The 25,148-nt window shown below is 40.3% G+C and overlaps 1 protein-coding gene across 5 annotated transcripts in view; it reads left to right on the top strand.

The window, feature by feature from the left end:
• The window catches only part of COL13A1 (collagen type XIII alpha 1 chain), a 286,336-nt gene that overhangs the window by 83,232 nt on the left and 177,956 nt on the right, over window positions 1-25,148 (top strand). For all 5 annotated transcript variants that reach the window (XM_044299207.1, XM_044299209.1, XM_044299208.1 and 2 more), the window contains exons 3-5: window positions 4,226-4,270; window positions 17,467-17,474; window positions 20,268-20,294. In XM_044299207.1, the coding sequence (XP_044155142.1) occupies window positions 4,226-4,270; window positions 17,467-17,474; window positions 20,268-20,294 (80 nt within the window). The remainder of the gene's footprint in view (window positions 1-4,225; window positions 4,271-17,466; window positions 17,475-20,267; window positions 20,295-25,148) is intronic.

Raw genomic sequence — 25,148 nt, forward strand, 5'->3', positions numbered from 1 at the left:
GATAGTCGTTTTATGGAAGCAAATTGTTTTAAATGTTTCAGTGACCTCTGCGAGGAACAGCTCTAGAGAAGTGAAGTGTTTTATTCTGTTTTACATCTGTGCCTTCGTTCATTTTCTATGTAATGGAAACAGTGAGGAGGAGACGGTGCGATTGCTCCTTGGCAGGAGATTTTGCACATTTTAACAAAAGATCACATCTTTGAGGGTAAAATAATATATTTGCTTTAAACTCCTCTGCAAATTTTTAACGGGTTTTAAACTCTCCTCTGTGTTTAACCCATCAGCTTAATACTATATAGGGTATTGCATTTTTAATTAAAGGGGTATTCCTGTTTCATTCAATTGATGACCTATTCTCGAGATAAGTCATCAATTTCAGATTGGTGGAGATCCTCGCCAATCAGCTGTTTGAAGAGGCTGTGGCACTAGTGCAAAAAATGCATCCACTTCAATGTTTACCTGCATGCCGTCCATGTAGTGGTGGTACAGGGCAATTGCAGCCACCCAAATGAATGCGAGAGCAAGCTGTAATTAACCTGCACCACCACTACATAGATGGCGTGCAGATAAACATTGAAGACGATGCAGCGCTTGCACTAGTGCCACAACTCCTTCAAACAGCTGATCGTGAGTCTGCTGAGAGTCAGACCATTACCAATCTGAAAAGGTAGGTCATCATTATGAGGAAACCAGAATAACCCGTATTCAGTGTGCTAACTCCATTTTGTTGTACTGTAACATCCTGTTTAAACTCCATTTTGTTGTACTGTAACATCCTGTTCAGCACCCTAAAGGGGTGCTGAAAGTGCTGGCCTATGTGCACTCCCAAGGTCCCAGTCGCCAGAGGTTTTTCGCTTTTTTCCTTATTGTACCAGCACGACCACTGCTGCTGAATTACAGAGTGGTCTCAAAACATAAATACGAGCAGTGTATAATGTGTTGGAAAAATTAATCAAGCCAGCAAAGATTTGGACATCTACAGCCCCACTCAAATGTGGTTTGGGGTTTCGCTCTGGTAGACAGGATTGGAGGACGCAGTATAGAGGCTACAACAAGTTCTTTGGATCAAACAGTTCAGTGTTTTATTCAAACTTTAGGCAAGTGACAAAACAAGCAGTCATAATCAAGCAAAAAGTCACCTTGCGGTGTTGGTGGTAATTCACACCATGCGGCAATTCTGCCTCTAAGAGTCCTTGACCATAGCAGCACCAACCAGTTTTTACGCCAAACAGATAGCAAGCCTTCATCCAGACACAAGGCTCCCAGATTCCAACACAGAGACCTGGCTTCTGAGCCCAGCAGCCTATTTAAGGACAGCCAGGTGCTGCCAAAACCTGGACCGGCACTTAAAAGCCGGTCTGGTTTTTGACCTCACCTGGCTGTGAATCAGCCCAGCAGCACATGCTGGGAGGAAAATACCTGTTTTCCCAGACCAAACCTCTGACTGTGTTACAGTTGGCAGCATCCATATTGCAAATTTCATGGCCTAGCAACCTCCATATCCATGCTACAAATTGTTATTTCAGCTAGTATGCGGCATAGTCTACTTTTCTTTTATTCCATTGCAAGCATATGCAGATGCATTCCTTTTTTTTTTCTACAAAAACCTGCAACTGCAAGATAATGGAGCTTGAGGGATTCTCTAATTAGTTAATATGTGAAAAAAACTGGATTAATTGATGGTACATTCAGTTCACTGTGAATGTCAGCTGTAAATATTGTGGTGTATAGAGTCCAAAAAACAGGACTATACTCGCTTTGTAATATAGGTACTAATACAATGCATAGGTCAGGAGAATGCTTGTACAAATTTGAGATGGTGTTGAACACTTGAGTTAACATACATGGACTTACTGTATTCTGTAGTCCAGATTTGTGCATCTATACTGGTGGGATGTGTGGAATGCCAATTCTTCTCTGTCCTTCTTTGTCTTTTTTCTTTTGTGAACTTTTTTTCTATTGTGACATTATTTTTTACTAATATAGTCCAATATACTATCCACGACCACTGAATGGATCCAATGCTTGCCATGTATCACATGTATTACTACAGAGTCACTTGGGATACATTTGTGTCTGCATTACTTTTTAGCTCTGAATGGACTGCAGTGATTGTTCCTTTAAAAAAATTCAATAATCTGATGTATTCTCACAGCTGGTATGAAACAAGCCATGCTTGGCCAAGTTTCTGTAGTTAATTGAAGTTACAGAGTCATGTTGTGCTCTACTTAGGTGAGTGTGGTTACAAGTGGTGTGTATTTTATGATCTGCTGCTAGAAGTGCCACCTACTACAGACAGCAGCTGGGAATTCCTATGGAGCTGCCAGATTGCATAAGATCGGGTCTTGCATCTAGACTGTTTACAAATCTGACAGCAATGTAGGAGTCACAGGGAAATGTATCTGATTCATTCTATGTTACTCCTGATATATAGGGGAGAAAGGGATGCAAATGAGCTCCTAACAAGCTCTGCCCCTAATACCACCAGATGTAAGGCAGCTATCCTATAAGTCAATGTTCGACCCTTTAACTAGGCCTTATGACATGACTTGGATATTAATTAAGCCAACACCTCATCTAAAAAACAGCTATTTCGGGGTGATTGCTGCCCTATTTAAAGAGTGAAACATTGATTTATAGGATAGCTGCCTTACATTTGGTGGCATCAGAGGCAGAGCTTGTTAAGAGCTCATTTGCATCCCTTTCATCCTAGAGTTTCAGAGAAGCATGTAAGGCCTATGATCCTCCTCACGCCGATTAAGGCGTTCTCTCCAAGGAGAGATAGTACCCCACAAATACTGATATATTCAGCAGGTATGATTAATCCATCTGGCATTTCACACAAGCCTATGTGCCTTGAATGAAAAGAAAAAAATTACACCTGTCCAAAAGCTGAATACCTTAGGAAGCTGGGTAGTAAAGATTTAAGATGTCCACTGAATCTAGAATTTAAGTCAAGACAGACAGTTGGTAAGACAGGTAGCTGTTATGTGGCCAGCCATGGCAAGAATTTCAGGAAGATACATGTTATATGTCTAAGTCTGTGCAGCTTTGGGTGTGTTGCCAATCCAAGTGATTTCCCATCTCTCTTTACAGAAGTTTTGATATGTTGCTTTGCCATTGGCATTCGCTTGCACTTGGACCTACAGTACCAGATACTGTCACTACCAAAAACATAGGGTTGTATCTGGTAAAAAATGAAATCTTTGTGGCAATCAGTGAAGGCCATGGGATTGGTCAATATTGTAGTCTTGCTAAAAAAAAAGCTTATACTTAAAAATCTGGAACATGCAACACAGTTTACTTAGTTAATGTATTCGTTTAATTACTGATAGATGTTCACTGCAATCCTGGAGAAGATATATTTGACTACATGAGACTATAAGACTATAAAAGAAGGGCCTAAACCTTATCATTTCTATTTAACTGAAAATTTTATATTTATACATTTGGTATTGTTATACACTAGCTGATACTCTATTCTCCAGAAATATGGTTGATATACCCATCTACATAGAAAGAATCAACAACTATCCCTGACTCGTGATAGTCAGGATTGTACTGTAAGTCAGTTTGTTCATTCATATATTGGGTCAATTGGATAGGATCATACAATAATCAATATGGATCAAATATGCTTACAAGTCGATGTTCAAACCAGGTTCTTCAAAAATAATTCTTATGATAGTAAAGTGTTATTTTGCCATGAATAGATAATAGTAGTTGTAAATATATCATTTTCTAACAGGTTCATTATTAGAAACAATACTTTTTTTGGGGCTACACTGACTACCCAATAATTCATCATTGTGACATCAGTTTGTGCTCGATAATTACATAGAGAGAAAAGGCAAAATTAGTTTTTCCCATCACAAAAAGACCCTTCCATCTCTTATAATGGGATATCCCATTGAATCATGGCAAGTCTATAAACAATCCAAATATTGATCTTCATTTAGCTATCAAACACTTACTTTTATAGAAGAGCCACCATTTGCGGGCTATGTCTGGTATATTTATTGCATGTCAATATGACAGAAATGTGCAATAGTCATATCTGCCATTTATATATATATGTGCTCCATGTTGATTTGGCTATAAACGTCAGTGCCATGATGATCTATTTGATTTGACATCTATCACTTACCATCCATCATCTCCATCAAATTTTCCATAAAACATTTCCTTCTCCTACTCCCTAACTGGTTTAATTTTCTCAAACCAGGTCCTCCCGGAGCAAGGGGCAAAAGAGGACAAAATGGGGAGTCAGGTACTGTATGTTTTCTTTATGGTAACTGGGACAGTATCGATATATTTGTTTTTTCATTGTTATTATGTTTTGTATTATCAGTACTGTATGCTCCTTTTTAGTGAACAAATATTAATGAGCTGTCCAGCATTTTAAATGTATACTGATTTTGGGTACACAAGGTAGGTGTACTACCATTTTAAATAAAACAAATAACACAGGGCATATTTTAGTGAATTATTGTATCCAGATGTACTGGATCAATGATGCATGCCCTGCAGAAAGTAACACATTATGAATATATCTGATCTCCCAAACTCATATATTTATTAATTCCAGCTTTGCAATAAAGATCCTTTGTAGCTTGCATGAGGCTTCCATGAAATTCACATGTAATATTTTCAAAAAGAAAAAAAAAATAGCAGTAAAAAAGCTAAATCTGAGTAATATGTATTTATATTAAGCTATATTTTATTTTAATAGAATTAAAGGGGTTGTGTATACCATAATATACTGATAACCTACCCTTATTCAAGTAAATGGACCAAGTACTTGTAATTACCCTGCACTTCTGAGACGATGGGCAGTGTAATGAAGAGGAAGCAACGCTTGCATGGAGCACCGTCTCCTCTTCAAACAGCTTATCAACAGGGGTGCTGGGTGTTGGACCTCCTGTCCAGAGGATAGGTCATCAATATATTTAGCCTGCACAACTCCTTTATCAATGTATGGTATATTATTATATCTGTGTTTCATCGTATTCACGTTGAATTCCAAAATCCATACTTATGGTACATCGAATTTGCAGAGAAGACCAATGCAAATTGCATTTACCTAGAAAACCTTATCGAGGTCTAAATAATTGACCAAAAGTAAAAAAAATTGAAAATTTGCTGACACTATTTGTCAGTCTAAGGGATTTTCTGCATGTTCCTGAAGCAAACAGTCTTACAGAAATGTCCTGATTACTTCCTTTCTCAGTTGAAAGAGGATAAATGGAAGGGACCTAACTAAAGGGCTAGAACTTAACATTTTAAGTCTTCTATTGAAGATATAACAGCGGGGGATGCTCCTTCTGCAACTAGTTATTTTAAAGGGGTTGTCCAACTTAAATCTCGCCAAAGCCCCTAAATGGACCTCAACTCTGGTCTGTGTTTACAGGCTGCAGTGGTGATATACAGAAGCCGTATACATAGCATAACCACAAGATAAAGTTGTGTGTGGAAGTCATCGTATGCACTTCAATTAAAAAACGAACACATTATGCAATTTTAGATTTGGAGTGCATATGGTGATTTCTGCATATAACTTTGTCTTGTGGTTCTGGCACCCGTTACACCTTAAAACTTATAAGTGGTGAAAGACGTATATAATTTTTAGCCTTGAATGTAACAGCTTACAGCACATGACTGCTGCAGCTAATCACTGGCCTCAGCAGTGTCATGCTGTATACCATTGAGACCAGTGATTGGCTCTAATGGTCAAGTGCTGTATACAGCTAAATCACTGATTCAGCCTGAATACAGACCAAAGCTGAGGACTGGAGCAGCAGCACTAAAAAAGCAGAACATTAAGGCTACTTTCACACTAGCGTTCGTCGGTCCGCTCGTGAGCTCCGTTTGAAGGGGCTCACGAGCGGACCCGAACGCAGCCGTCCAGCCCTGATGCAGTCTGAATGGAGCGGATCCGCTCAGACTGCATCAGTCTGGCGGCGTTCAGCCTCCGCTCCGCTCGCCTCCGCACGGACAGGCGGACAGCTGAACGCTGCTAGCAGCGTTCGGGTGTCCGCCTGGCCGTGCGGAGGCGTGCGGATCCGTTCAGACTTACAATGTAAGTCAATGGGAACGGATCCGCTTGAAGATGTCACCAATTGACTCAATCTTCAAGCGGATCCGTCCCCCATTGACTTTACATTGAAAGTCTGAACGGATCCGCGCAGGCTACTTGCGCACTTGCGCACTTGCGAATTTTTTTAAAGTTATTAATGCAGACGGATCCGTACTGAACGGAGCCTCCGTCTGCATTATTATGAGCGGATCCGTTCAGAACGGATCCGCCCGAACGCTAGTGTGAAAGTAGCCTAAGCTGTTAGTTATCACATTTAGGGCCTCTGGGAAGATTTTAAATTTAAGACAACCTCAGGTTTTCAAGATGGTGCCCACTCAGAAGCTGAAGTGGCGCCGTAGCTGCCAGGTTTCTGCTGTTTTACATAGCAGACATCAGGAGTCATCAAGACATCAAGATCGAGTGAGCTATCCAGTTGCTATGGGAGCCTCAGACCTTCTGAAAGCTCTGAAGCCTGCCAAAGCAAAGTTCCTGTGGAGCCCCGCCTGTGGCAGGACCCACAGTGATTCTCCTATAGACTGCAGTGTTAAATCATTGCAAATTATGAGATAAGCGATAAGGCAAGCACTTGTTAAAGTTCCCTATGGGGACTTAAAACAAGTAAAAAAATTTAAAACATGGAACAATATAAAAATTCTATTAACAATAAACAACAAAATAATAAAGATTATTAGCATCACCGCATCCCAAAATGCCTTACTATTAAAACATAAAAATATATTTTTATTGTATGGTGAACAGTGTAACAGAAAAAAAAATGGCCAATTTACCATTTTTTGGGGTTAAAAAAGTCCTAAACAGTCCAAAATGGCAAAAAATTAGCCCTCACACAGCTCTGTAAGTGTAAATATTGAAACGTTATGGGGGTTAGAATATAACAATACAACTATTTTTGAAATCATACTGTAATGGGTCACTTTTATCTCATAAAGAATGCCATAAAAACAAAACCCATAAAACTAAGGCAGAATTGCATTTTATTTTTCCAATTCCATCCCATTTTGGATTTTTTTCCAGCTTCCCACTACACTGTATGCAATATTAAATGGTGCCATTAGAAAGTGCAACTTGTCCCACAAAAGCAAGTATTTATATGGCTATGTGAATGGCAAATGAAAAAAGTTATGGTGCCAGTAAGGCAGAAAGTAATAATAAAAAAAAAAGAAAAAAAAAGAAAAAAAAAGAAATGGGGTTAAAAGCCATACATTCCGATAAAGTTTGTCAAGGAGCATGGATTTTACCCTCTTACTTCTGTGTAAGGTAAGGGACTAGACAACCGTAAAATTGTGTTTTTGGCCCCCTAAACTCTCATAGGAGACTTACTCTGGAATTTCTCAAGGTTAACAAATCGTCTGAACAGCTCTGCTTAAATTTTCTGAGTAGAATCCTCATTTGCCTTCCTAAAGTAGAGAAACAGCCCCAGAGCTGTCATTATGCCATTACAATTGACTCATTTGACACTAGCACTCTGTGTACTGCCTGCCGGAACACATGGGTAGATGTGAGAATGAAGAGAAACATAACGGTACAGAGGAGAAAAGACTCGGGGTCAGGAGGGAGTTATACAATGCTTTTCACTGCTTATATTGTTTAGAGAATTTACCTTATGACTCCTGATGTTACATAAGTGCAGACTGACAGCTACAAAACGGTGGTACCCGCCTTCTATTGTATATTGAATTATGGTCCGCCACATGTTTTACTATAACCTCTGTTATAGTAGCATTGTGAAGGTCTAGATTTGCTTAATTATCTAATATAATTGAACATATCATTTTAGTCATTTATTACATTAAGAATATTTCCATCATGAAATTAGAAACATCCATAACTGGAAATATGTGGAACGATTAACTTTACATCCTGATTTTTACTTAATTTGCATTCATTGTCAAGGATTCTTAAAGTGGTTTTCCAGTTTGCATCAACATCCTTTAAAATAATCATTTATGAAGGTGTAATTTTGCAATGTATTTCTTTGATCTTTTTTGGTCCTTTCTTCCATTCTGGGCTGTGGTCAAATGACTTTGTCCATGTAGCTCTCTCTTACATCCTGCAATGTCATGTCTATGGGTGTCAGAAAGCACCAACAGGGACAGTGATAGGGGAGGGTCTATGTAAATAGCTTGGTGGGAGGAGCTATAAAATAGCTGGGCGTTGTTACGGGCAGTGATAGGGAGTGTCTATGTAACTAGCTGGGTGGGAGGAGCTATAAAATAGCTGGGCGTTGTTACGGGCAGTGATAGGGGAGTGTCTATGTAATTAGCTGGGTGGGAGGAGCTATAAAATAGCTGGGCGTTGTTACGGCAGTGATAGGGGAGTGTCTATGTAACTAGCTGGGTGGGAGGAGCTATAAAATAGATGGGTGTTAGGGGCAGTGATAGGGAGTGTCTATGTAACTAGCTGGGTGGGAGGAGCTATAAACTAGCTGAGAGTTGTTAGGGATGGGGCTAAATCTGTGACAGAGAAAGGAGAAGTGCATCATGGCTTTGGTTGGATGCAGCAACAGGAAGTGCTACATACAGAATGGCAGCAAACCAAAATGGTTTGTTTACATGGTGAGAACAGGTCAAGAGGAGAGTCCAAATTGTAAAAAAAAAAAAAAAACGAGATATACACGAAGTAAGGATTTATATGGGCATATCTGTTAAAAACCATAGTAAACCCCTTTAAGCTCATTGCTTCTCATAAATGCTGATGGAGAAGACATGACTCTAGTAATATTAATACTAGTACTCTATCAGACTACTGTGTTTTATAGCACGCTGCTGTATGATAGATATCTGGCTAATAAAAGTTTGTGTTGGACTTGAAATGTATAATCATTTACATCCTTTATTTTAGAAGGTCCCCTGGCAATTAGTAGATGTTTATAGCTAAGATGTGTTATGAGATGATTTAGGTCTAAAAGTCTGACAAAATGCATGCTAATACCGGCCATTGCTGACAGAACTATATGCAGAAAACCAGACAATTAGCCCCATTCAGTTATGACAGATACCAGCTTGACATCTGTTATCAAATAGTACAATGCAACATTTATTCGTTTCCAAGTTATTACCGCAATAAAAGACATGGTGGACAGAACCAGGATAAGAATTTATTCCCACATAAAGCATATTGAGCTTAAAACTGTTTTAATGTATTGCATTAACGAATTATAGTTCATCTGTCATGGGTGTTGTCTAGTTCTGGTCATCAATGATCAGATATTACCATTGGGTTAAGTTGCTTGTGTGGGTATGATGTTTTACATGAAATGGAATGGTTGTCAGTTGTTGCTCGTAGTGAGATGTCTTAAACGGGCATGTCTTCTTCTTGGTTGTCCATCCAAATGCCCTAATAGGGAAAATGAACAAAGGCTGTACTGATCAGCCAACCACTTTAATTTTGTATGTCCTCACACTTTGTAATGTATTGTACGCAGTGATTTTAGGGACTGTGGCTGCTGTATCCCATGGTCTGCTTATCTGTAATGTGTCCACAAACAAGATATGCAATCACGGATACATGTCAACACATTACACCCCCTGTCAGCACTACTCAGGCTTTTCTAGATGACCCCATGGTCAGTCATTGACCATATCTGGACCAACCATTATTTGATGTGTCTGATGTGTTTTTTTCTTTTTTCTTTCTTTTGAATTTGGAAAAGTTTGTAACATTTTATTGAGATTATAATTATTATTATTTCACAGTTCAGTGATTGGTCTTAAAGGGGATCTGTCATCAACTTTATGCTGACCCTACTGAGGGCAGTATAAAGTAGTGACAGAAATGCTGATTTCAGCAATGTGTCACTCATGGGCTAAAAGTAAGAGGTTGCTGAGAACCAGCATCACAATCATTGCAGCCCAGGCCTTTAAAAGAGTCACAGCCACCTGAGGAGACTCATGGTTATTCTCAAATCCCTGCTCTCCCTGCCCACCTGCTGATGATTGCCAGGCTTCTACCTAGTTTTCTCCCTTTCTCTCTAGGAGAGAACTGCCAATCATCAGGTGGGCGAGGAGAGCAGGAGATTATAATAACCAGGACTCTTCTCAGGTAGATTTGACTCTTTTCAAGGCCTGTGCTGCAATGGTTATAATGCTGGTTCTCGGCAACCACTTACTTTTAGCTGATGTGTGACACACCGCTGACATCAGCATGTCTGTCACTACTTTATACTGCCCTCAGTGAGGTCAGCATAAAGTTGATGACAGGTTCCCTTTAAGGAAACTCTCTGGGAATAATGAGATTTTCTTAAGTGCCAGCAGCCTGCCTGTCTGACTAGAAGATTTATACTTACTTTCTCTCCATAGCTCCGTCCCTCTGCATTTCCTTGGATGTCTCCACATTCCAGTCCGAGAAGTGTTGATATCTGATTGCATGGGAATGGTCACATGCTCAGCTGCAGCCAGTGACTGGCTTCAGTGGTGATATGGCCAGTCATCGGCTGCAGTGGACCATGTGACTATGTCTATGCTGTACCAGATGTGTGACATGGAGGCACCAGTGGATCACAGAGGTCTTCAATGGCCTAGAACAGGCAATCTTCTGGCCAGAGAGGCAGGCTGCTGTCACTTGCAAAAATGTTATCATTCTTGGAGAACCCGTTTAACATGTTAATATCAGTATTTTGAACTGTATTCAAACTTTCATTATGGTTTTCAAATGTGCTCATAAAAAAATACAGTTTTTCTGCAATTGGTTGTCCAGGAAAAAAAAAAAAAAAAAAGTTGGCCACACTGAGGGATTGGCAGGGGTCAGATCAGTCAGGCATTAGTGTAATTTCCGGGGGAATCTTCAGAGCTCTTTGATCACATTATAGGTTGAAACAGTCTCTCTACTGTAATATAATCATCTCAAGTAATGCACTGTCAGGGCCAGCTCTGGGTTCATGTGGGCCCTTGGGTGATAAAGTCTCAGTGGGCCCCTTGTGGCATTTTGCACTACGCACGCGCCAATTAAACTGCATGTATTATAGATGATGCCAAATACAATAGAGCATGCTACAGAGTGGATATATGTGATTTAGTCCTTAAGCACCTACTGTCATTTACCTACCCAGTATTTTAATCCCTCAGGTCTACTCACAGTATTCCATTTTCGACTGTACACCCTCTAAAGAGATACTACAGACATTGAATATACTGCAGATCGGGAGAGGGTTGCAGAGCTGAGGCACTTTGCCCCACTTTACTTTGCCCCACTTTATGCTTATGATGCTGATGTGCAGCAAGCCTTCGCTGATTGGCTGCTCACACTCTGTACTGGCACCTAGTCTGTTGGGCTTTCCTGTGGCTTCATTACAGATCACAGTGCCACCAGCTACTATTAAGTGAAAGCTGAGGTGTAATTATTCCCCTCTTGTGCTGGCACAGAGTCGTAATGCCCAGATATGCCACTTCACAGTAGTTATGTCCACACTGTGTTCCTTTCATAGAAGTAATGGCTACATTGTGCCCCTCACAGTAGTAATGTTCACATGTGCCTCCTTTACCAAAGCTATGGCCAGATATGTGCCCCCCTTCACAGTATGACACCTCATAGTAGTTATGCCCAGATTCATGCCCTCTCATAATAGTTATGCCCAGATATGTGCTCCCTTACAGTAGTTATGCCAAGATATGTGTCCCCTTCGCAGTAGATATGCCAAGATAAGTGCCCCCTAACAGTAGATATGCCAAGGTATGTGCCCCATTCACAGTAACTCCCTAGATATGTGCCCCATTCACAGTAAGTGAAAAAAATAAAATAAAATACAGTAAATACTCACTTGGTTTCTCCGATGATCTGAGTTTTCCAGGAGAAGCAGGATACTGTGCCACATCATGCTTCTATGAAAGAGAAGGAGGAGGAGCAGAGGCTGATTCCCAGATCCTCCTCCTACACAGATCAGCAGCACAATGTTTGAGATCGTGCTGCTGCTGTAGAGTGCCGGGGGCTGAATGGTGCTACCTTCCTCTTCTGGTGCTGACGCGGGCCCTATGCACTGTTAGATATCTGCTGCTTCTTTTCTTACACTTACATTTTTGTTAAAGGGAGTCTGTCACCTCCATATGGCCATATACAGTGCTTACATGACTCTGTAGCAAACCTATACAAGATTGTAACGGTACCTTTGTTCTTTTCTTTAGACTTGCACAAACAGGAAAAACGAAGTTTTATTCATATGCAAATGAGCACTCGCAAGTGCCCAGGGGCGGAGTTCAGTGTGTAGGTGCCCAGGCTGCTCTGCCTTCTTTTCACTTTACTCCTCCCCAGTCTCTGCCTTTGCCCTCCCTCCAAGTCCAGACCTGTCGATGAGGCAAGAGACTTGGAGGGCGGGCAAAGGCAGAGACTGGGGAGGAGTAAAGTGAAAGGCAGAGCAGCCTGGGCACCTACACACTGAACTCCTCCCCTAGGCACTTGCCAGTGCTCATTTGCATATGAATAAAACTTCGTTTTTCCTGCTGGTCTAAAGACAAAGACAAAGGTACCATTACAATACTGTATAGGTGTTCTACAGAGCCATGGAAGCACTGTATATGGCCATATGGAGGTGACAGACTCCCTTTAATATTTTGACAAAGAGATATACAGAGCAGGCTACGTTGTATCAGCACATAGCAGAAAACAAGCTCTGAAAGAAAGTGGCAAACAATAAGAAATAGAACCAAAATACTATAAAGTTAAAATCCATACTTTTAGCCAAACAGGAACAATGAGTAAGCAGTGTATATTTGTCCGTCATGCATCAGGCTGAGGGGAAGGGACAGGGAGTATTATTATAGTTGTAAGGAGGTTGTACACCAAGTATAATTACAAGATTGAATTGGGTAGTGTGATAGCATAAGGTCCAGTAATCCATTTTCCATCTTTTCTAGATTTTGGCTTTAAAAGGGGGGTTAGAAGTGTAGATGAGTTTGTATTGCACACTGTGTATTGGTTGATTAAATTAGGTACCTTAGATACAACAGGTGTGAGCGGCAGTTTCCATGTTCTAGCAATGACCTTCCGGGCAGCCGTAAAGATGTTGGCAACCAACTATCTAGATTTATAGCGAACAGAAGTAGGCTCAAACACAGTACTGCCAACGCAGGTGAAGGAACAATTCGTATTTCCAAAATGCAAAATAGGAGATCAGAGACATCTTGCCAAAAAGAGAGAATAAGGGGGCAGAACCACCACATATGAGCCAAAGTTCCCCTTTCCACACAGGTACACCAGCAGAGATGGTCATAACCAGGCATTATGTAAGGTAGCCTAAAGTTTAGCTACAATCTAACTTAAGTCTTACAGTCTTATTCTGCATGGTTAATACAACTTGAGCCAGCTACAGCCCAGAAAAAGCCATCATGTCAGTCAAATATCGGATAAGTGTCCCTAAACTCTTCCTCCCATTTTGAAAATAAAATCTGGTTTAGCGTCCGGCAATATAAAGCATAGGGATATGTAAGCTATAGACAAAAGTGTATGCGAGGCATGCCCATGGATCTGGATGAAGAAAGGGAGGGGGAACTGACAGATTGCTAGAAAATCTGGAAGTACTGATAAAACCAAAAGTTGAGGAGAATGAAGGAGAATGAAGGACTGATGTAATGAATCAAAGAAAACCAAATTGACATCATAAAACAACTTGCCAAGGTCCCACATTCCCCCAGTCACCTAAGGTATCGAATTAAAGCCAGGGATATGTACAGTTAAAGCGAACAGTGGGATATATGGGGACAAAATATTTGAGGCACTGTAAAGTGGAGTGCCATATTGACAAAGCCCTATGCATGGTGTCTAAGGGTAATTTGTGGGGGTGTCGTGCTTCCAGCAGTGCTTTGAGAAAATGTCGTGGAACAAAGGAGGCTTCTATTTGAAGCCAATGCATCGCAGTAGGGGCCCAGCATTCTTTTACTTGACCTATGAGACTTGCTGGATAATATACTGTTGCTCACTCACAAACAACAAATACATACCCAATATAGTCAAAAATATATCCACTTTATTGCATAAAAATCCATGTACACAATATATAACAATATAATAGTAATAATAAAAGGAAACAACAGATGTATAAAGGTGCCAGAATCACCTGACTTATGCTTCTACTACCCCAAAAAATGATCTTCCACATGTCAAGTGTCACCATATCCAAAAATATACACGATAAAACATATATATCACAAAACTGCCTACCTGTTACTCTATGCATGGGTATATCCCTTAGTACGGGTAGATACCTATATTAAGTTCACTTCCAGGAAGTGTATAATAACACTCCCTAATAAATATTTCCCAAAACAATGGTAATGATGTACAATTTTTTGGGGCAATATTTATTAGTCAGTGTTATTATACACTTCCTAGAAGTGAACTTGATATAGGTATCTACCCGTACTGAAGGATATACCCATGCATGGAGTAACAGGTAGGCCGTTTTGTGATATTCATGTTTTATAGTGTATATTTTTGGGATATGGTGACACTTGACATGTGGAAGATTTTTTTAGGGGTAGTAGCAGCATAGGTCAGGTGATTCTGGCACCTTTTACACATCTGTTGTTTCTTTTATTATTATTATTATTTTTTATATTAACATTTTTTATTGTTTTTATCAAATGTTCACACATACCCATAAGAATGAAGTAATATCTCAGACAATTGAAATACAGATATATGAGTTACATACATGAATGGACAGGGCGAGGAAACGCTCCTATCCGTCTCACAATGGGGATATGAGTTATTGCTAAAATACGTTTGATAACATAACTGTAATAACAGAAATAAGACATGAGGTGGTGCCAACATATCAGTGTAATTTAGATACTAAGCAGTCGGCGTTACTATGACTCGTTTCCTTGTTATATATTGTGTACATGAATTTTTATGCAATAAAGTGGATATATTTTTGACTATATTGGGTATGTCTTTGTTGATTGTGAGTGAGCAACATTATAGGTATATGTTCTGGCTAATATAATAGGTCTGGTATTCCTAAGCCCCCTTTTCGTAATGGGGGGATAACACATATCAGAATATCCTAGGACAAATATTTCCCCAGATAAATCATAGCATATCTGTTGTCTCTGGGGTGTATGCCCAGTACTATCCTCTGCAGGTCGCAGCCTGCACCCTCCCTTCCAGCCTGCTACTATCTGTGCCCTTAGAATGCACTCATGCTCATTAGTGTTGATCGGGCACCAAAGTGCTTGGGTGCTCAAGTAGAACACCTCGGGATGCTTGGATGCTCTGCCGAGCACCTGAGCACAATGGATGTGAATGGGAGAACCCGAGCATTAAACCAGGAACCCCCTGCTCTGAAGAGAGGAGGGTGTCTGGTTCGCATGAAACAGTCAGAAATTGATGGAAACTCCACTGAAATGTTTCGGGAACAGTAGGTGGAGCATGTCTGGATGCATCATGGACTCCCAGGTCGCTGCAGGGAACGATGTTGTCAGAGTAGTTCACAACTTTTACAGACTTTCAATAATGCGCACAAAACCGAAGATAAAATCGATGTAGCGCAGATATTTTTAGGATGCAAAAACGTTATACAGGAGACGTAGCGCAGGTAATGTCACTGTCCGCAGCGTCTATGGAAAATGTACACTGGATGTCACAGATATTTTTAGTATGTGCACACGTTAAACAGGAAATGTAGCGCAAATAATGTCGCTGTCCACAGAGTCTATGGAAAATGTACACTGGATGTCACAGCTATTTTTAGGATACTCAAACGTTATGCAGGAGATGTAGCGCAGATAATGTCGCTGTCTGCAGCGGCCAAACAATTGCAAGCTATTGAGCGTAGGTTGCGCTAAAAATATACATTGCTGCCAGAAACAACGATAGTCCTTAAAAGGACTTTTGGGTCTCTAACACCAACCCTGCCTAACCAAAAAATTAAACTGAATTCCCTACAGCATCTGTCCCTTCTATAGCGCAGCTCTCCATGACTAACACTGAGCCAAACACGTGTCATCGGGTGTTATATAGCACCCAATGACGCGTTCCGGCCAGCCAATCACTGTAATGCCAGTAACCAACATGGCAACGACATAATAGTGAGGGGCACTACTAACCTGCATGTTTATTGGCTGCGTAGCAGCCAACAAAAGTGCAGGGAGGAGACTCGAGCATTGCGCTCGAACGCACGCGGTATTCGGCCGAACACCGCGATGTGCCGAGCATAGCGATGCTCGAGCCGAAGTGGTGTTCTGCCAAGCATGCTGGCTCAACACTAATGCTCATGTCCTACCTCTTAAAGGGCCAGCATGTCCCCTTCCAAATTCTCAACCATCCATTGGCTGGGGATCTCTAGGTATTTAATGCACCCTCCCCAGTCTAGTGGTATTGTGAGTTACCTGTGTTTATCCTGCATTCTTTTCTTCCTGTGAATAACCAGAATAATGGCTGTCAAACTAGTTAGTTGACCCAGTGGGTACATGCTCACTGGTCTGTAACAATATCTGGCATTATGGTTATGAGCTGGTATTATAAGCAGGAGGCATAAGAATTTATATAGGATTTTAGGTAAAATAAGCATTTGAATGACATTTATTTTAGCTATCCAAGGTAAACAGTTAATGGCATGCAAATTAAATGGAATCAGGTGTTTCTCAAGGAGCGTTAGATAAATACCCATATACTGTAAGCTGTCTGGAGAGACGGAGACCATTGATATTGGTAATCTCCCAGTATTTGGAGTTAGACATGTGCTTCTAATAAAGAAGAGCAGCTTAGCTTCTCATCATCTAACCTTTAGGCTGGGTTCAGACCTGAGCATTTTACAGCGCGTTCCTACGCGCTGTAAAACGCTCAACAGGCAAGAACCAATGATTCCCTATGGGAATGGTTCTCACCTGAGCATTTAACAGCGTGTACGATCGCGCTGTAAAACACCCGATGCCCCAAGAAGTACATGAGCTTCTTTGGGGCGTCTTGTCACGCGTTCCTGTACATAGACTTTAGGGAACGCGCGACAATGGGCGTTCGCTTGTCTCTGTATGCGTGATTGCAAATGCCCGTACAATCGCGCATACAGAGCGCTTCATCGCGAACGCTCAGGTGTGAACCCAGCGTTATATATTGGATTTACAGATATAGCAGAGCTAAAAGGAATGTTTCATGTGTTAAGTAAATAATGGCAAGAAAATGTAAATGGACTTTTTGAATGTTTTTTGTTACAAATGGTTTCCAATGGCTTTTTTCACAAGATAACACTGTGACGTGTTATCACAATTCCTTTTAGTTCTGCTACAGTTATACCGTTAATTAACTTAGCTAAGATGCTGGCACAGAGAAGGATCCATTATTTTACACACTGATCATAAATGTTACCGTCACTGTATAATTATGTTTGTACATTGTCACTCAGACATCATTTAATTTTCCCCTTCTCTTTTCTCTTCCAGGGCCACCTGTAAGTAACTGACATATCTTCTTGTAACTCCCTGCTGTGTTCCTGCTGGTAACAGGTTTATAGGGTTGGGGGTGGCGGAAACAGGATAATGTTCAGATAATGAACATGCCAATCATTGTACATAAACTGCAATGCCTAGAAAAAGGGAATGACAGTGAAAATAAATCAATTTGTGATGTATGAGCAGATGATTCTTTATGTGTGACAGGTTTAGAAGTGAGATGTGAATCATCATTTTATTTGTTCTTTATTTATTCTATTTTGTGCAGCATAATCTCCGATTATGATCTATGGTTTGTAGTGTCACTTTCATTATGTTGTAAGCATTGCAGTTATCTCTCTTGCAGGATGTATGTTGAAATTAACTAAGTAAAAAACAGTAGCCATTTTAGGCTAAATTCACTCAACAGCAGGGAAAAAAAAGGCTGTGAAAAACGGACACACTGTCAGTGTTTTATGGCCATTTTTCAACCATTTTTACAGCCATCAACGGGCCGTCTGTCCATTTTTAATGAACATACAGTATTGAGGCCATTTTCAATGATTTGATCATGACATTGGTGGTTTTATTGCGTAGCTATATGATGAAATGTGGTTCCATTTACTTCTGTGAAATCATACGACATAGCTCCCAATGAATTTACAGCTCTAGTAGTAATAGGCTGACACTTCCTGCTCTATAGAGAACATCTCATTATCATCACAGGCAGGATTATAATGAAAAATAACACCTACAGTATATATGGTTACAGAGTATGTCTATAACACTGTTCCATAGAAGCCAGATGGTGATCTCTAAACAACAGGTTCCTGTGGTCCATGTGGCTGCTACAAGGCATAGCTCTAAATGCTGTCCCATAATCAAGTACAGAAAAAAGAAATCATACTAGAACTAGCAATCATATCTGTCTGTGCCTCTGTCTCTCTCTCTCACTCTACAACAGCTCTCCCTCCCCTCTCCATGCACTTCTGTATGCAGCATATAACCTGATCCCCCAATGAGTTGATAATCCCTCTTGTGTCTCAAAAAAGATTTCACTGAGAGTGAATGATTAGTGCAGGCGGCGAGGAAAGTAGAAGAAGTGGCTTATAAGTGGAGAAAGATGCATCTTTCTCTAAAAATATTTATTATACATTTTCTTATAGTCATTTGTGCTATTTATTTATGCAAAGTTTGTTGAAAACTCAAGTGACCATTTAACCAATACAATTAATTTATAGTTACTAAAGTACAGTGGTCCCTCAAGATACAATGGCCCCAGGATACAATATTTTCAACTTTTAAAGGTCTTCCCTTGTCTATCATAAGTTGAAACTTGATTCAGCATTAAAAGCTTAAAAGTCAAATCCAACCAATCAACATGGTAATTTTCTCTGGTAAAACAGATCTATTGGCTTCCATTAGCTACTTTTCACAGTACAGTCTGGTACTATATATCCTGTACTTCATTATCTCTATACCAAGATGAGCTTCTTCTTTGAATGTCAGGTGAGGATGGCTCCATTTTTTTTTTTAAGTTCACTATGTAACTTGAAGAAGCTCCTGTCCTCTACATAGAAAATAATTTTTAGCTTCCAGTATACTGACTGCTATATGTAGGAACTCACTTTATTTGTCTTAGTTATCTGCTTTTTTCTTAAATTGTACCTCTAGCTATAAACATGTTTTCAGAAATGAATAGCACAGGTGACTATAAGAAATTTTGCAATATATCTGATTAAAGATTTATGCATACTCCTGGGATTTCCATGCTACTTTTCTCCTCTTTATTTTACTTAGCATCTTATCTCTATCTGTATCTCTAGTACTCTAGTAGTACTCTAGTCTCTGTCTCCAGCCTCACACACAAAAGTCTATGGATATAAGAGGAGGAATGAGGAGGCTGCTGCCAGTTAGTAGGTGATCTATTACCTCACTTTGAACAGTGATAGACCCTTAGGCTAGGTGTACACGACAACATTTGTCGCGCGACATTTTGTTGCAACAATGTCGCGCGACAATTTTTATAATGGCAGTCTATGGTGTCGCACTGCAACATGCGACATGCTGCGACTGCGACGCGACAGTTGCAGAAAATCCATTCAAGATGGATTTTTCTGCGACTGTCGCGTCGCAGTCGCAACATGTCGCATGTTGCAGTGCGACACCATAGACTGCCATTATAAAAATTGTTGCGCGACATTAGTGCAACAAAATGTCGCGCGACAACTGTTGCGCCCTATCTGTCGTGTAGACCTAGCCTTATCCTACTAGATATAGTACATTCAAAAGTGCCAAGTGTAGCAGAGCTATGAAACTACAGTTTGTGTCTCTCATCCGGCAGCCTCCTCCTTCCTCTTCCTCTCTTCATAGATATCACTGTTAAAAGCAAAAAAAAAAAAATGCCTAAATCACCTAAACTATTCATTTATGAAAAGTTGTTTCCTATTTTGAGGTATGTTTTAAATCTTTTTTCTTATCTTGGGATGACATTTTAGGGCTTTGGAACCAATTTTCAGTTTTGGTCCCAATTTAGAAAGGTCTTCCCCAAACCAAATATAATTGTAGGTTGAGGGACCATTGTACCTCCTTCCTGAGACCTCAAGGCCAATCTTTCTTGATAAATGCAGAGGATGGTAGAGATGCCAAGTTGTTACCAATACTATCATTTCAAAACGTGAATATTAACAATTGTTCGCAATACTTTTTGTGTTCCTTATGTGACCTCTTTAAGGGCGATCTCTGTAGAATCTCTTTCTAATCTCAATCCTTTAATGTACTGCAGCTGACTAAACTATCTGCTTTTTTTCTAGGGCCCTATTGGACAACCTGGTATTCCGGTAAGTGTTCTTTTGTATCTTTTCTGTCCTTGTTGATGAATTTACTGTTGAATACTTATGTTTTTGTGCTGATTGATTTATTTCATGCAATGTAGATCAAAGCAAGACAGTAGCAAAACTTTATTTATTGGACTATAAAATGGAGAACCATAACTCTAGCAATATGTTTTTGTTATGTGTAATGTTATAATAGTATGATGCAGCTAACATACAGGACATTTTTTTTATTCATTGTATTGAGCCTGTTTTATAAAATATATTTTATGAACAAGGATCTGAGAGGAATTATACAACATTTTTAGCCTATTCAAAACCCTGGCTTCTATAGTAGTAATTCACCAAGTAGGTGTCCACAACAGTATATACCAATTAAGAATAAAACCCACTTCCATTTATAAAATTTTTTTTTTTGTTCATCAAATTAAAATGAGACATAAAACATTGAAAATATTAGACACGTAAACCACATAACATAAGTCACCCACTATTGTATGTGACAAACAGAAAACACCCCACACATGTTCTGCAGTTGCTTCCTCAGGGGATAACTGCAAGAAGGAAAACACATTCTTTAAAAAGGAAGCACTTAGCCCCCGAGGAAGGTGTTTGTCACCCAGATGGTCATTATTCATATTATTTTGTTCATAGAGGATTATAATATTGTTTTCCTTTAGTCCCATATTTTATCCTTTCTGTAATTTATTGTGATATATTTGTGAGGGGAATACTAATACGTATATCGATTGAACTATGGTTCCCTGTGACTATATAATTCAACCCCTTTTTTGCACATGCTACTATGCACTTTAATATACCACATTATAGTGGGTGACATTACATTATATGGTTTATATATCAAATATTTTCAGTGCTATATGTGACATTTTAATGTGATGAACAAAATTAAATGTATAATTTTTATAAATGACATTGGCTGTTATTCTTAATTGGTGGTTATTTGCGTTTTTATTCTGTCACTACTTATAGATGTAGAGCTCTCAGAGCACCTCCCGTCAGTGGCGTGCCTAGGGTGTTTGGCACCCGGGACAGGTCCTTTCTTTTGAACCCCCTCCCCCCCCAATACTTTAAATAATATTTAACCCCTCACAGTAGTATTCCCTTTATTGTACAACCTTCACAGTAGTTTTGTACAGATGCGTGCCCCCTCACAGTAGTTATGTCCACACTGTGCCCTCTCACAGTAGTTATGCCCACATTGTGCCCCCCTCACAGTAGTTATACCCTCTCTGTGCCCCTTTCACAGTTGTAATGCCCTCTTTGTGCCCCGTTATAATCTCCATTGTGCCTCCTTCACAGTAATAATCCCCATTGTGCCCTCTTCACGGTAATAATGCCCATTGTGCCCCCTTAATAGTAGTTATGTGCACTGTGCTAGTAATGCCCTCTGTGCCCCTCCATAGTAGAAATCCCCATTGTGCCCCCTTCAAAGTAATAATGCCCACTGAGCCCCCTTCACAGTAATAATGCCCTCTGTGCCCCCTTCATTGTAGTAATGCCCTCTGGCTCTGTGCCCCCTTCATAGTAGAAATGCCCATTGTGCCCCTTCACATTAGTAATGCCTTCTGTGTCCCCTCCATGGTAACAAAGTCCTCTGTGCCCCCTCCATAGTAATGAAATGCTCTGTGCCCCCTCCATAGTAATAAAAACCTCTTTGCCCCCTCTGTATTAAAAAAAAGCACAGTAGCTACTCACCTTGTCCCGCTTCTGAAGCTTGCATACCTCTCTTCTCTGCAGGCATAGATCGGTCTACAGCACTATGTGGGCAAAGCTTATGCAGATTTCAGGGCTGCAGGCTCCGCCCACACAGGCTGGCAGCGCGATCTGTGCCTGCAGGCTGGATATTGGAGTGGGGATAAGTCTTCCTGCTTAACCATTTTATGCGCCGCTGGCCTGAAGGAGGGGAGGAGCGTGGGGAGCTGAGCGGTGAGTGACAGGACCACAGTTCCCAGCACTCCAGCAATGAGCTCTTCCATCTGTATTGATGGAAGCGTTCATTGCTTCTGGCAACCCCCTGAGAGCCGACACCCAGGGCGGACCGCCCCCCAAGCCCCCTCCCCCTTAGTATGCCACTGTGATTAGTCCCTCTGGTAGATATCATAGGATCCGGTGTTGATGGTTGATGGTGACTACATTGTGCAGGTGATCAGGGTATAATATTATGTGGAAGCAAGCCAGGAGAACACAGAGATCTCTGCATCATGGCATGTCAGGTACTAAGATGTAGTACATCAGGTAAGATGTTAACGCCTCTACGCTGTACTCACATCTCTATGCATAGCAGGAGTCTGTGAAAATGACAGAATTGCATAAGAGAAAATAGAATTTCTAACACACTTTTAAGTGATTATTATGTTCTGAAATGTTTGATTGACTTCCACACTTGGTCCAAGCCTTAATTTTTGTGGTTAGCCATAATGTGAAGCCATGTATATGGATAGTTCTAGGATGATCTGAATATAATTCCCACTGTACAAATGTTGGTTTAAGCTGACATATTTATTAAAATCGAAAATCATGAGAATAAGCAGAATGACTAGTCTGAAAATATAATATGACAAACATATGCGTAGAAATACGTGTAAAATAAATCTGCATATGTTTTCTATAAACATCATGCTTTTAAGCCAACAGAAATTATAGTGCATTTTAATCATACACTATTGCGCATCTAAAACATGCCAGTGGGCTGAAAAATAGTATATACGAATGTCACGGGCATATGATTATTTTTCTACTGAAATACAGTACTTCCTACCTAGCAATTAGCCCTAAAATATTTTCAAAATATCTTACAGTAAAAGTAAAGTAACAGTAAGTTACTGTAAAAAATACCTCAATCTTTGCAATTTTATTGCCTATTATAAAATACTAGAACTACAAATAGGTTGCTTAAAAATGTACATTTTATGTTGCTTGTATAGTGCCAACATATTTTGCAGTACTGTATAAAGTCTGTCACCATTTACATCAGTCCCTGTCTTGGCAATTTAATTTCCTTTATTTTACACACTCGGTCCCTAAAGAACAGCATAGCGCAGATGTCGAACAGACAATAACGGACCCCAATTCCCAGCATTCTTAAAGGGAATTTCCAGGTTATAGATATTGATGACCTATCCTCAGGATAGGTCATTAAAGGGGTTGTCTGGCCATATATATTGATGACCTATCCATAGGGTACGTCATCAATATCTGATCAGCGGGGGTCCAACACCTGACATCCTTACCGATTAGCTGTATGAAGAGGAGGCGGCACTCCATGTGAGTGCCGCTTCATGTTCATTGCACTGCACTTTGTCACAGAGGAACAGTGTAATGATGAGTACTCCCTCCAATTTATTTATTTTATGCACTTATATAGCGCTACTATATTCCGCATCGCTTTACAGACATTATCGTCAAGCTGTCCCCAATGGGGCTCACAATCTAAGTTCCCTATTAGTATGTAATTGGAGTGTGTGAGGAAACTGGAGTACCCGGAGGAAACCCACGCAAACATGGGGAGAAGATACAAACTCCATGCAGATGTTGCCTTTGGTCTCATTCAAAACCAGGATCCCAGTGCTGCAAGGCACTAGTGCTAACCACTGAGCCACGGTGCTGCTGTGGAACTAGTACTGGTAATTACACTACACTGCCGCTCCACAAGAGATGAGCCATAGTGTAATGATGAGAAAGCTGCACTTGCATAGAACGCCGTCTCCTCTTAACAACTGATAAGCGGGAGTACCTGGTGTTGGACCCCCGTCGATATGATATTGATGACCTATCATGAGGATAGGTCATCAATATGTATAGCCAGACAAACCCTTTAATATCAGATTACTGGAGGTCTGACAGCCGAGTCCCCCGCTGATCAGCTTTTTGAAGAGGCTGCGATGCTTGTGCGATCACTGCCTTCTCTTCGATCTCTACATTGCAGTGACGTGCAATGTGATTACAGCTTCTTCTCCCATTCACTTGAATAGGATGTACAGCTACAATGTAGATGGCGTGCAGGTAAACCTTGAAGAGGCTGTGGCACTTGTGCGACCACTGTTCCTCTTCAAACAGCTGATCAGCAGAGCCAGATTTTGGATAGGCAATCATTATAAGGAAATCATTTCAGTGTAAAGTCACCTTACATGCTTGGAAATCCTCATAGGAAGCACCTTTTCTATTGAATATGTTGAGATTTACAGCCTGAAATAGACCTCTTCTCTGGGCATACTGCATTCAAGACACTTTCAACAATATCCTGAGTTAACCTTCATATTTAATGTATGTGTGAATGAGGGCAGATACCAGAATTTTTACAGACATGTAACATCCTCTGTTAAACATGAACGTTTTATGAGGAGAGGAAACACTGCAGATACAACCATTAGGCGCCTGTACAACATGGAAGCTGCTGTGACAGGCGAGTCCCATTGGGACAGGGAGTTTGTACAATAAATGTATAAGAGGCTGTAGCACGTCTTTTGAAAAGTTCCTATAATGACTATATTGCTATTTAAAAGATCAGGGACGAACAAAACAGGAAAACCTTAAGTGGCGACATGGTCTTCAAGTTGCATGCAACGCTGGCCAGATGTTCCTCTACAGAAGCCGAGGACAGTTTCAAAGGGAATGTCCCGTGATGCCATTTTTATTGTTCTAGGAGTTGTAATCTGTTCATTGCATGTTTATATTTTTATAGCTGGTTAAACCCTTTGATAACATGCCAGATCTGACTTATCAAAGTAGGACACCATTTTTTTTTATTTTTCACTATTGAGCATCCCATTGGAACATCATAGAAAGATAAACAGAATTTCCCATTCTATTCCGAGCCATTTGATGAATCATCATTTA

Source organism: Bufo gargarizans, chromosome 6 (assembly GCF_014858855.1).
Source record: "Bufo gargarizans isolate SCDJY-AF-19 chromosome 6, ASM1485885v1, whole genome shotgun sequence".
Lineage (NCBI taxonomy): Eukaryota > Metazoa > Chordata > Amphibia > Anura > Bufonidae > Bufo > Bufo gargarizans.